Source organism: Vanessa cardui, chromosome 12, assembly GCF_905220365.1.
Source record: "Vanessa cardui chromosome 12, ilVanCard2.1, whole genome shotgun sequence".
Taxonomy (NCBI): domain Eukaryota; kingdom Metazoa; phylum Arthropoda; class Insecta; order Lepidoptera; family Nymphalidae; genus Vanessa; species Vanessa cardui.
Window position 1 is genome coordinate 4,639,991 of NC_061134.1, and position 14,472 is coordinate 4,654,462.

Here is a 14,472-nt window from a genome sequence, read left to right on the forward strand (position 1 = left end):
AATCTCAAGTAATGTTTATTTATTAGACCTTTTTATCGAAATTTACTATCGTATTTTCTAATTCATCATCGCAAATTTGTCCTTTGTACGCTAAAGCTTGCTTTTTCGTTAGCCAAATCCTACAGGTTAAAACAAAATTCCAGTTAATAAATAAAAACGACTTCAAACAAAACACTATTTCAAAACAAATATTAAATGCACTAAAAAGTGAAAAAATAATTAGAAATTCGAAATGTTTTTAGAGTTCTCCTAAGTCAAATGAAATGAAAAATATTAGACTATTTACTAGTCGATTTACGAACTACTATTTTTAAGACTTTTAAGTAGTCTAATATTTTATAAACACGAACTGCAACTCTTAAGTTTGAATTACGTATTTTTTTAACTTTTCGTGACTGGCCGAGTTTACGATTTATTAACAACACCCTGGTTCTATCGAATCCGTGATGAAAACAGCCATCATAAAGATTTTAGTGGGCACTAAAATGTAAAAAGACGAGGACGAAACCTAGTTATACATTAAATTTCGCAATTTATATTTTCTCAAGAATGACTTCACGCACTCTTCACACACGCACACACACGCACGCATAGTCGCATCGGGAAGAGCCGAAAATGCCGAAATCGTTTTTGTTTTATTTGTACTTTTTTTTTTGTAAAAAAAAAATGTATGTAACACTTTTTTATAATAATTATTTCTGCATTATTTATTTCTCCAGAATAACTTTCCATCACCAAGTCGACAATCAGAATATATCTCAATTCGTATATTTGTTTCACATAAAATATTTTTATAAATGAAAGCATTATACTCTTTATAAACATACTTGAACTGAACTTTTACGATTAATTCAGCTACTTTCAATTCTCATCATTATATTTTGGAGCCAAACTTCATCCTCGTACTGGTATAGTAACAATTGTACACAAAATGTGTAATTTTAATATAATCAGACCCAATTTTTGTATATATTTAGGTAAACTTTACGTCTAGTTTTAAAAGTGTACGGAATTAATATTGTAAAAGTGAAAAACGATAGCTATAGAGTGTAGGCAGAGGTAATGATAGGTATGGAATTATTAAAGGCCAGATAAATAAATAAATAAAGACTTCATAAATTACATATTTAATTGATTTATTTACAGAAAATATTAGACCAAATTCTATTAAATTTTGGTTGTTCATTTTCTATATAAATTTAGACAAAATACAATGGTTAAATGGGCACACAAAATCCTCTGATAATGTTATTAATAGACCAAGACTGAACTATGTGGAAGAGGATTTTGGTAGTCGATTGACATACATATTTTGTTGATATTATAAGCAATTTACTTTGACATGAGTGCAAATACTATTTACTCGATTATAGTAATACAAATTTCTTATTTATGTAAGTCGTACAATATATTTTGCAAGCTTTAACTTATTAATGACTTTTTATATGGATCAAGGAGATTACATAAAAAGATTCAATTTTAACTATAGATGTACAATCGGTTATGATTTCAGAAATGTAGCTCGGAATTTCTAAGAATATCTAATTATTATGATATCTAAACTATACTGACACCAGAATTATTAGTAATAAATTTAATTAATCATCTAATATATTTAAAAGTTTATTTATTTATTTGTGTTTATATATTTCCGCTAATCAAGTTAGATAAAGGGAGAATATTAACATGTACATTCATTACTACTATTTGATAATTTTAAAGACAAATAACTTTATATACAATCTCCTTGACACTACCAATCTACATTGATTAAGCAAATGGCCATGTGGTACCATGTTATGTAATATTTGCAGCGATAATTTCGCATAAAGTATAAAATAGCTAAGCCGTAATTTGCGGGTTCAAAACATTTAATTTACCTTACATGGTATCACAGTAGCTCTTCATTTGTAATTCATACATATAATCATGTGCTAGCACTGCAAAGCATCTAATAGTATGACAATACTCAATACTACGACTACTACTAAATTCTATAAAATACCGGGCAACCAAATTCCTCGATATCGATAATAAATAACTAGAAAGGGGCATCAGTAATTATCTTTGTGTCTAGCTACCACAAACAGCATAGTTAATAAAAAATTAATTATATTGTATATCACACACTTCTCTTTATGTTGATTATAATATAGTATGTTGTAAATTCAAACAACTTAAACCGATATAAGGGTATTTATTGTATGGTAGACTATTGCAAGAAACCACTTAATTAGTAATTTAAAGCGCTAGCTCATAAAACAAGTTCGTTTGAGACATTTCAAATTAAAACATCGAGGATATAAATAAATAGTAAAAAAATCTTTAAAATATAACACTCTAACTTATAGTTAAAGTTTTGAATTGACAAAACTTAAAATAAGTCCTTTTAAAACTGCAATTTGTTACAAACAAAGCATACATTATCTTCATCAGCATCACACTTATTGCAATAGAACTAAACAATCATTTATTTAGTTTCTTGTCCCTTGAGATATCCATTAATGCTGTTAGCAGAAATGCAAACAAACATAATGAGGATCAATCGAGCAGAGACAAAAAAAGAATTAAAATCTTTATTATGTACAAGAAAAATTTGAATGAGTTTTTAATGTGATTCACATAAAATGACTAAATCCAGGTTGATTGTCATGAATAACCATCAATATTAAATTTAATAAAACTAAATTATAAGTAAACAAATTAAGGTACAAGTTTTATAGAGTGGACAAGTAAGAAAAACATTAACTATTCATACCAAATAAAGTTACATCTAAACGCTCTTACGAATAAACAATAACTATAAAATAAAATAGAATAATGAAAAGTTAAATTATAACACAGCTTTTACTCCTCGTTCCATCGTTCAATCGGGCATATGACGAATGCTACGTCATTTATTTTTTAGAAATTTTACTAAAATCAGACATAACAAATTAACTATTCACATACAATAATTATCTATGAGCCGTTAAGTTTTAATGGAATGTGTTACTCTAATCAATAGACCATACGAATAGAAGTTTGATAGACAGGTTTACAATTTCGACATAGCATTGTCAGGTACACCACATTAGATCGCAATGAACGGAAGGAAGAAACAATATCAATAAATTATCAAAACTATTTATTCGTTTCTTTGAATGATTTTACCATTAAAATCGAAACTTAATGCTCTCATTGAAGTTTTATTAAATGTGAAAAATAATGATAAAAATATCATCGGTGAGTTTAAGTTACTAAAATGGCAATGCTCTTAGCGACACTCCCAAACTTTGACGGTCTGATCGACGCTGCCCGATATCACATATGGCAAGTTCCTGTGGAAATCTGTAAAAAAATAAAGTTTTGTAATAAACTTTTGTAATAAATGTAATTCTATAATATAGATTTAGATAAAAAGCATAAAAAATAGTTATAGTTGATTCACATGCCATAAAATACTAATATTCTAGCAGTTATATATTACTATTACCATAAACAAAGACATTAGATCGATGACATTTTACAAAGTATTTTATTTGTTTGTTATGATACCAACCCCCATAATGTCAGGCTTTGACATTTTATTTATCAATAATTAGTATGAAATAATTGCCTTAACCTAAAAACAAACTGTTAAAATTTTAAGAATATTGCATTCAAAGTTCTTTCAAATTTAACGAGTCTTCGGGCTGGCCACATAAAAAACGAGCGTCGTTTGGCGTTAGTAAATAGGTGAAGTTCAAGTGAAGTCTGGCAAGTGTTTTTCCCGAGACCACGCGCCTACGTTTTATTTACACAAGTGCGCAGAGCTCATCTTCACTTTACAACATTTAATAAAATGATATAAACAGTGATAGTTTAATGTTATTTTAAATCATATTAAATGAAGTATTTTTTACTTTGATTATTTTATATCATCAAAAAATACAGTTGCAAAATTGGGGATACTCAGGAAGCAACCTTGTTTGAGAGATTCGATAGGACACTTCACACAGTTGTTACACAAATATTATAAGCGAGATGGCAACTCCTGGTAGTTTTTCACGGCCCAATCATTGAACTGAGTTTGATGAAATTTCGTATGAAGCTAATTTGATCTGTAATGATTATCATAGGCTACTTTTTTATGCCAGACACCAAGACCAACAACAATAACGCGAGCGAAGCCGCAGGCGAGAACTAGTTATTTTATAATTGAATAAATGGCAAATGTACAATGAACGATTTTGATTTTTGATTGATGTTCTTTTTGGGGTCTCATTGCTTTGACACACTCACCCTTAAAACCAGTAAAAAAATACGAAGTATGGTTACTTGGAAATAGATTATGTGGTCTGTGATCCGGAACCACACTATCACTAAGCTATAGAGGATGTCAACGACGTCCCTGGTATAGTAAGATTGAATACAAACCAAGACTGGTAGCGAAGTGTTGGTGCGCGTAGAGCGTCTTGAGGCACCTTGTGTGCGCCACGTCCCACACGCGCAGGGTCTTGTCGTCGGACGCGGTGAGCAGGTAGCGGCCGCCCGGGTGCCACACCGCGCCGCGCACCCAGTTGTCGTGCCCCACCAGCGTCGCCAGGCACTGGCCCGTACTCACGTCCCAGATCTGGAATAAACAACATTGCATCGTACATGAATATATTAACAAGGAGTCGAGATAGCCCAGTGGTTACGCGTGCATCTTAACCGATGATTGCGGGTTCGAACCCAGGCAAGCACCGCTGATTCATGTGCTTAATTTGTCTTTATAATTCATCTCGTGCTCAGCGGTGAAGGAAAACATCGTGAGGAAACCTGCATGTGACAAATTTCATAGAAATTCTGCCACAAGTGTATTCCAAACCGCAATGGAACAGTATGGTGGAATATGTTCCAAACCTTCTCCTCAAAGGGAGAGGAGGCCTTTAGCCCAGCAGTGAGAATTTACAGGCTGTTGTTGTTGTCGTTGAATATATTAACTACAGAGCCGAGAGTCACTAGGTAACAAGGAAACATAGTGAAAAAAACATTTTAGCTGATTTGTTCGGCCTAAATTCTGTTATTTATCACACCAGACCTTACAACGCGATAACAAACAAACCATCTCTTTAACATAGGCAGCGTTTGCCTCATCATGATCATCATTTTTAACTCTGGGACATTTACGGGCTATTTTTAAGCTTAGCTGTATAGTAGTAATATTAGTAATTAATTAATACTAAAAAGTTGTTGAGTCGAGATTGCCTAGTGGTTAGACCGCGTGCATCTTTACCGATGATTGCGGGTTCGAACCCAGGCAAGCACTGCTGATTCATGTGCTTAATTTGTCTTTATAATTCATCTCGTGCTCAGCGGTGAAGGAAAACATCGTGAGGAAACCTGCATGTGACAAATTTCATAGAAATTCTGCCACAAGTGTATTCCAAACCGCAATGGAACAGCGTGGTGGAATATGTTCCAAACCTTCTCCTCAAAGGGAGAGGAGGCCTTTAGCCCAGCAGTGGGAATTTACAGGCTGTTGTTGTTGTAAAAAGTTGCATACCTTCACGGACTTGTCACGGGATCCGCTCGCGAGGAACGGCCCCTGGTGGTTGGCGCGCCGGTTGTCGCCGCCGGCCGCCTCGTTGACGGCGGACGCGGCCGACTCGGGCGCCCACGACACGCACTCCACGACGTGCTCGTGCTCACGGAGCTCCATCTGTGCAACGACACGAGTCTTAATCAATAAAACTGTAATAGTGCATTTCATTGACATATTTACTGAGCTAATATGGCTCATCCAGAACGACATCATCACAATAGGCTATTTGACTGGTTTTTAAAATCCATTTTATATTATTTAGTAGAGGTTACGCGAGCTCCATCTGTGCAACGACACAAGTCTTAATCAATAAAACTGTAATAATGCATTTCATTGACATATTTACTGAGCTAATACATGGCTCATCCAGAACGACATCGTCACAATAGGCTATTTGAATGGTTTTTAAAATCCATTTTATATTATTTAGTAGAGGTTACGCGAGCTCCATCTGTGCAACGACACAAGTCTTAATCAATAAAACTGTAATAATGCATTTCATTGACATATTTACTGAGCTAATACATGGCTCATCCAGAACGACATCGTCACAATAGGCTATTTGAATGGTTTTTAAAATCCATTTTATAATATTCAGTAGAGGTTAAGGAACCCAGTAAAAGTTGATTTTTTTTTTATTTCTAGTACATATTTGCCGAAAAATATCATATTAAAAATTCCATATTTAAATAACGCGCGAAAACGCTACTTGGACAATATGGCGCTGCAATGGGGTCGGTGACGTCACTTTGCTGTATTTTAATCTGTGGTACATATAGTAGAAAAGCAAGGTTTACAAGTAAATGACTTCATCATAAGCCCGGCCAATCAGGAGCGTTTTGTGTCACGTGACAAACGTTTGAAAAAATGCATTTTTATTTATTGATTTTTTAATAAAATAAGTATTATATTCAACTTTCGTTAGTAAATAACCATGTTTAAACTCTTAATATACACTGATTACAAAAATTCACAATTTATTTTTCGCATTGTCAAATAGCCTATTGCAAAAATCTCTAAAATGACTTTTTCATTCCAAACGATCTCATTTGGTACATACTTTCTAGTGTAATATTGTCAGAGTTAATGTTTCAATAGTTTTTGATTGACATCTACATTGACACATTTTTTTTATCGTCTCCATTTATGGACGACTAAAAAATTTCATAACAGTAGATTTAGTGAAATACTTGTGATATTATTGAAGAGTTAAATTCCATCGATAATATAACAAATACAAAACATTGTCAAACACTTCTCGATCAAATCAATTTATAATTATACCTAAACAAGAAGATAATGCTGTAAAATATTCCATTCCTTTCGTCAGGTCAGACCTGATAGCGATTCCCCAAAAGCGATACAATACAGTTTATCGTTACTTCGTTCAAATCATCGGTATATTAGATTCCAGGTTAGTGATGTACTCGATGCGGAGAGTCGAGATGGCCCAGTGGTTAGAACGCGTGCATCTTAACCGATGATAACGGGTTCAAACCCAGGCAAGCACCGCTGATTCATGTGCTTAATTTGTCTTTATAATTCATCTCGTGCTCAGCGGTGAAGGAAAACATCGCGAGGAAACCTGCATGTGACAAATTTCATAGAAATTCTGCCACATGTGTATTCCACCAACCCGCATTCGAACAGCGTGGTGGAATATGTTCCAAACCTTCTCCTCAAAGGGAGAGGAGGCCTTTAGCCCAGCAGTGGGAATTTACAGGCTGTTGTTCGCGTACCTTGCACTCGTTGGTGTCGGCGTTCCAGATGCGCACGGTCTGGTCGTTGGAGCACGACGCCAGTAGCGCGCCGTCCGCCGACACGCGCACCATGCGCACCCACTCGCGGTGACCCTTGTATGTTTTCACACAGTATCTACAACAAAACAACGCATTTATTTAATTAAAGTACGTACAATACGACACAGCTTAGATGTAGCATCGGCAAAACTCGTAAAAACGATCACATCCGAATTAAGTACGCTTTCCCAAATTATCAATATTCATTTCTCATGTGAATATGATCTTTACACAAACGTCATAACTTGTAATATCATATGACCTAATATATTCGTCAATTTGACACGTCACTGACGCGGGAATCTATAGCGACGAGCAGCGTTGAATGGCACTATAGGGATCTATTTATATCGGTTATGTGAATCGGCAGTAATAGGTTTTATTGAATTTGAAGATGCTACATCTATGTTGTGACGTACTATACGTATCTCTTGATGGAAAATACGTCAGTATATCAGATATGTTTGGTCAATAATATAAAAGGCTAGGAATGATAACATACCCTGTAGCCACTTCCCACGCCTTGATCGTCTTGTCCCGACTGGCTGAATACACGATGTCGCCACTGGGAGAGAACGCAACGGACGAGACGTTGTGATCATGACCGTGCATAGTTTTAATGCATTCATATGTCTGGTTGAAATCCCACAACTTGATCGACATATCTGCACTGCAGGACACTATAAATAGAAAAAAATATACATGTAATTGAGTTTAATCGCCTTCGATATTCCTTACAAAGAAATTTTAATTATAAACCATCGCAAGATTATTTGTTTATATTTGGAGTCGAGATGGCCCAGTGGTTAGAACGCGCGCATCTTAACCGATGATTGCGGGTTCAAACCCAGGCAAGCACCGCTGATTCATGTGCTTAATTTGTCTTTATAATTCATCTCGTGCTCAGCGGTGAAGGAAAACATCGTGAGGAAACCTGCATGTGACAAATTTCATAGAAATTCTGCCACGTGTGTATTCCACCAACCCGCATTGGAACAGCGTGGTGGAATATGTTCCAAACCTTAAAGGGAGAGGAGGCCTTTAGCCCAGCAGTGGGAATTTACAGGCTGTTGTTGTTGTTGTAATAGGAATTAAAAAATAAATATATGTAATCAGATGATTGGACGTATGGAATTCATTGAATAAAAACAAAGGGTACTTTACCTAGTAGCTTGCCATGATGGTCGAAAGCGATGTCCTGAACGGAGTCGGTATGGCCCTTCAGGGATCGTTCGTAGTCGCCATTCTCAAAATCCCATACTTTGATTGTCGCATCCTCGCTCGAGGACACCAATAAACTGAACACTGGATGAAATATTACCTGCGGATGAAAACGAAGAAACAATTTAGAAATAATTCGCACAAATGTTCACTCGTTCTAAAACTTTGTACTTTTCTTTGGGTACTTTTCCATTTCCCATGATATTATTTCATAATTACCATATACATGTAATATGATGGATTTTAAATTATACTAATGCTGTTACTGTTACTAATGTTTGCGATTTTGTGTCACTACAATATAAGTCTTTCTTTTGACATATACTAATTTCTCGCTATATTCCTTTGTTTTTGAGTATGTATATAGCTTTATTCTGGTAAGGATTCGACATATACTTAAGCCAACTTGTAATTATTACACCAAACCGCCAAAGGAACCCTTTTTTAAAACTTTCCATCAACGTATTGGTGATTTATGGTTCTATATTCTTCTTAGATTCACTTAACAAACACTCCCCATACTTAGACCAAGAGATTGTTTGAATCTACTCTATTTAGAAAAATAAATAAAAACATCGTGATAGGAACAGGTTTACAATTATTGCATCAAACCGATCTAATACATCCTAACGTGTCTATTTAAAGTCAAGGTTTAAACGATATTAATTATTGGAAACAGCTTAAGACCTTGTCTCTCTCTTCTCACAAACTAGTACTTTGCGGAAATCTATAATCGGATTGGTAAGGAAATTGACAAATACATTAACGACAATATTAGATCCTAACTTGCAAAATAAAGCATATTTGTTAATAAAAACTGCATATTTAATACTATGTATCTTAAATAGCAAATGTCACTAAAGTATTCAGTTTATTAGATAATTAATAGTTTTAGATTATTTAGAAAATCTGAGTATATTTGGGAACAACTTTGGTTATAAGAGTTGGATGAAAAAAATATGAATTCGAGTAATTTTCGTTTGGCAATTCGTGTAATAGTTTCAAGGGATCTATATAAGATTAATTTATAATAATGATCATATCATGACTACCTTACCTTTGTAATGGTGGCCCGATGACCAGTAAGACAGAACTTCTCGGGCGGACGTGGAATCCACTCGGTCGGCGTGCGCTTCGCTCTCGTTGGCGCTCCCTCTATGAATTCCTTCTGTGCCTCGGAAAGTTTGGACTCCAATTCCATCACCTGTAAAATAAAATAAAACATTTTAATCGTATAATCACTACATAGTATAAAACAAAGTCGCTTTTTTCGTCCCTATGTCCCTATGTATGCTTATCTTTAAAATGAATCCTTTCGGAACGGATTATGAGGCGGTTTTTTTTAAATAGATAGTGTATCGAGAGGAAGGCATGTCGTTAATGAACAAATTCTGTAGTATATTTAGTATGAGTATTGCACCCGTGCGAAGCCGGGGCAGGTCGCTAGTGACTTTTAAATAATGGTGTACTTTTAGAAAAATAAGTAGCAAGAAGCATATCTTATAACATGATTAAGTTTATATCATCTACGTATCTGTTTAAATTAAGAGTAACTTTATGAAAAATATCTAATTAACTCGTGGTCGTTTTATAAATAGATGCTTGAAATAGACATTACAGAAAGTCATACATAAACTGTTTAAGTATTCAGAAGTTTTCAGTTAGTCCAGATAATAAATCGATCGTAACATTTGTCTATTTACAGCGACATGTTAATTTGTTTATTCTTATGTTATTTTTAACTAGATAATTTAAAAATAAAGTCAATGGTAACATTAAGTTTTCTATGAATATATTGAATGATTGAAAAATCATTATTTTTGTGTTAGTTAGTCCATTTATTCAGTAATACTAAAATTTAAAATTACTTCACTTTACGACCAGCAGATAATAATATCCATGAATGTAAGCTGTTTGATACTGACGCGATTAATCCATATTAAATGCTTACTATGTGTTTTTAATCCATATCAAGTTCGTCAATGTAGGAAAACATCTTCATGTGTCTAATTTCAATAAAATTCTGCCACATGTATGCTACCAACATGCATTGGAAAAGCTTGGATTATAAAAAAAAAGATTTTTTTCTGAATATAGAGATATCTTCGTATAGATATAAATAAATCTAGAATTTAAATTGTATTATAGAAGTTACACAATATGGAAGTTTATATAATAATTTCAAAACGGTCATGGACAATAAAGTATTTACTAGTATTTTATATTATAATGAAATCGACTTAAGTGCAACTGAAATCGACTGCCCAGCAAAACTACGAAATAAGTACCAAAACATCGTATGTGACATTTAACATTTAATTTTCCAAAACGTACAGAACTAAAAGGATGTATCTAACATATAGAGATAAGTCGCAGGAAACATTCTAACTCATAAAAAAATTAAAAGCAAGATTACGTAATTATAAACATCCTTTTCATATTATTGTCAGATTAAATTACAGTACTTTTAAGAAAAAGGCATGGGACTCGCTTTGTTTTGTAATAAACACACTTGCTAGGTACGGACGCGCAGATTGTTTGTCGTGATAGAGCCTTTATTATAAAACGTGTATGCATTGTTGTGTTTCAAATATTTCGTGTTACATAATCGTTTGAGTGTACCATCTCGATTTATTTATTTTCTTTTTATAATGATATTCCGTGGCATAGAGCCATGAGTCATAACGTATTTAAAGTTGGACTTTGTATCTATTTACTTAGTGTTTGAGCTTTGTACAAGCCCGAACTGATCGGTATAGTTGAGTTCCGGTTTGTAATAACATCTTAGTTCACAGATCGGTGGCGCATTGCATCAGGAATGATATTTCTCCCATTTAAATGTCCACGTCCCTATGACGTATATGTATATATATTGCTTATCTAAATAAGAGTATTTCCTAGCTCGAGTTCAATCGGTAGCTCTATTCTATAAGAAGTAACTCGACTCAACTCGACACAAATGTCCAAAGTGATATGCAACATTGACTATTTATAAAGTCATAACAGTTACAGGATACACGTATCAGAATAGCGTAAAACCGTTAGTCGGTTTTTAATATTTCACGAGTGAGATCCGAAGTGAATATTGAATGGCACTGCTGACCTAAAAATGTCGCAGCAGCGATCGATCGGCACACTGCTAGGTCGACGCGGAGATTTTCCTATACGATGCCTTCTTAGCTCGACAATGACCGCATCCGTCCCTCTTTGGGAAACATCCATTCATACGTCAATGATATTGATAGTGATTAGTGATGTAAACGTGAGTCGAGATTACGTCGCTCATTATGAAGCAAATTACTTGGGCACGCTTTGCGAAAGGTTGTTCTTATCCCACGGAGTCACTCAAAATTAAATATAACTCACAAAACTAGGCTTTTTCGTATCGGATCCGATTCGGAACGACAAGACAACAAATGGCAAGAGAGTAAATATCTCTTGTCCTTAAATTAACGAATACCAACTTATCATTTTTTATCATCTACATAATATTATACTTAAGTTTCTCTATCTAGTATTTTCAATTTTGAAATATTATTACAAACAGTTTTTATCAAAACAAACATATTCATATTCAACAATTTAACATCTACCTAGGCTGTTATTTTATTAGTTACGGTGAAAATATATATATGTTTAATATTTTTATTTAGGTTTCGAAACTAAAACCAAATAGTTATAAACCAATTCGACATCAGTGATAATGATGATAGTAGTACCTACTTTACAGTACATCATATATATTTCTAAAAACAAACCCTATATATTTCTAAAATCGAAAATGTTTGTATTTGAATCGAAGCCTTTCTATCTTTGATATTTCTATCTATGATGATTAATTAGTATTAGCATTTCGAAATATACCTTTTTCTGCAGTCTGATAACCGACGTCCACTTCTTCTCGAGTAGGCCACCAAACTTGCGATCCATTTCGCCGGTCATTTCAGCTTCCTTCTTAAACGCTTCCAGCGCGTCATTGTAGCCATTGCTGCCCAGGTAGTCGGCGATCGCTTTGTTCCTGTCGATGGATAAAAAAAAACTTAATAATTGCTTTCAATTGTATTAAGCGAGAAAGAAATTAACACTCGATTGATTTAAAAATTCAATTCCTTAGAAATGATATCCAGAATTTTGGTACTGTACTAGCTGGTCCCTGTAGGTATAGGTAGCACATATTCATTACATATCCTACCGTCAAAGAGCAATAGTTATGTGTTCCAATTCGAAGAGTGAGTGAGTGAGTCAGTGTAAATACAGGCACAACATTCAATAGAAAGTATTGTTATGCTTATTAATAATATAATTATATAAATACAATTAAAAAACACAATAGTGGTACTTCTTTATTAATAATTAACAAAATGACTTAAATACTTTTCTTTAATTAATCCATTACAAGAGATAGAGTACGACGTTTGATAATAATAAATCTTGAGGAAGACGACAGTTACACGAATGACTCAGATAAAGAGTAAGATAATAACAGATTTACCAAATATAGCTTATTTTGTATTTATAAAATAATGAATGTAGATTCGCATACACATTCTTTCTACTAATTAAAAAACTGTACGTATAAATTTACGGATGTACCGTAGTATTACGCACACACTATAGTGCTCTGTAAGCCGTGGACGAGACAGAATAACAAAAGATCTATGACCATACAAGTCAGATGTTTCGGCCTATATGATATCCTTTTTAACACACACGACAAATAGATAGTAATATTTATCGTATCATTTTCTAATTCCATTTTTAATTTAAAACTTTCTCAGCCACCAGATTCGAATCAATGTAATTTGATTCTATTTATTAATAAATCTTTTTATCAATCCAATAAGAACATATAAACTTTATTTTTTAATTGACTGATCATTTTATAGCATAATAATTACGGCCAAAACAATTATGCAACGGATGCTGTCAGCACACAATTTTTTAATGAAATTATACTTTTATTTGAAATAAACTTGAGATTCTTAATGTACTATTTTATTCTTAATAAAGATTCTTAATACAGTTTCATTAAGTTCTTAATAGAACTGTACATAATAGTACATTAAAAATATGTATATCACCAGTATTTTCGGGAATACCAATTAAAAGGTTTAATGATGCTAAAGGTCAGCAGCACGTGGCTTCGAACTTGTCCTAAATAGATAAGCCGGTTTTGTAACCTCCATGGCCCGCATCCACGATTTCCACATTTCCTTCAATATTCGGCAGAAATGCTTTAGTGCGCAGGTGCAAGACGCTAATATTCAAAAATTAATCGAAGTTTGTATGCACTGTGAGGCTGGCTCGTGGAATAATTATCCATTTTATTTGATGAAAAGCTTGAGCTTGTTCTGGCCCTTTTATAAATCAGGCATTATATTATTCAGCGCTATCCGAAAAAGCTACATTAATATTTGTTTTACTAATTAATCCATCTTTAATAATGATTAATATAAATATTTATGTTATTGGAGACTTCGGGGTTTAGCATAAAATTTTGTTTTTAATTTTTCTAAATTAAAAATGCACGTTATTTAAAGTAGAGCCATAATTGATCATTCGTATACTTAATTAAATTGATTCAATCAATGTGTGCGTAGGTAACACACATTAAAATAAACGAAGCAATTTGAAGATCGTATATTCTGTTGTCAATAGTTTACGTAACCGCGACTGCAATTTCGCTACGAGCGGCGCGCCGCGGGCAGAACTGGCCATTTTTATTTTCGTTTCGTTATTAAATGTAACAGATTAAGAATTTTTGACGCTCAGCGATAAAAGTAAGTTATGTATTCGATTAGGTCATACTTTTGACTTTAATATTTTATGTAAAAGTAAAAACATTTATATCTATTACTAATCGGGCAGCCGAGCGTTTCGTCTCCGGCCGTTCGTTTATACTTG

The 14,472-nt window shown here is 33.7% G+C and overlaps 1 protein-coding gene across 1 annotated transcript in view; it reads right to left on the reverse strand.

The window, feature by feature from the left end:
- Positions 1 to 1,111: 1,111 nt before the first annotated feature.
- LOC124534005 (lissencephaly-1 homolog) overlaps positions 1,112 to 14,472 on the reverse strand; it is a 30,210-nt gene continuing 16,849 nt past the window's right edge. The window contains exons 3-10 of the mRNA XM_047109614.1: positions 12,433 to 12,586; positions 9,626 to 9,772; positions 8,512 to 8,668; positions 7,850 to 8,027; positions 7,288 to 7,423; positions 5,510 to 5,665; positions 4,399 to 4,594; positions 1,112 to 3,330 (exon numbers count right to left, since the gene is read on the reverse strand). Coding sequence (XP_046965570.1) covers positions 3,257 to 3,330; positions 4,399 to 4,594; positions 5,510 to 5,665; positions 7,288 to 7,423; positions 7,850 to 8,027; positions 8,512 to 8,668; positions 9,626 to 9,772; positions 12,433 to 12,586 — 1,198 coding nt within the window. The 3' untranslated portion in view covers positions 1,112 to 3,256. The remainder of the gene's footprint in view (positions 3,331 to 4,398; positions 4,595 to 5,509; positions 5,666 to 7,287; positions 7,424 to 7,849; positions 8,028 to 8,511; positions 8,669 to 9,625; positions 9,773 to 12,432; positions 12,587 to 14,472) is intronic.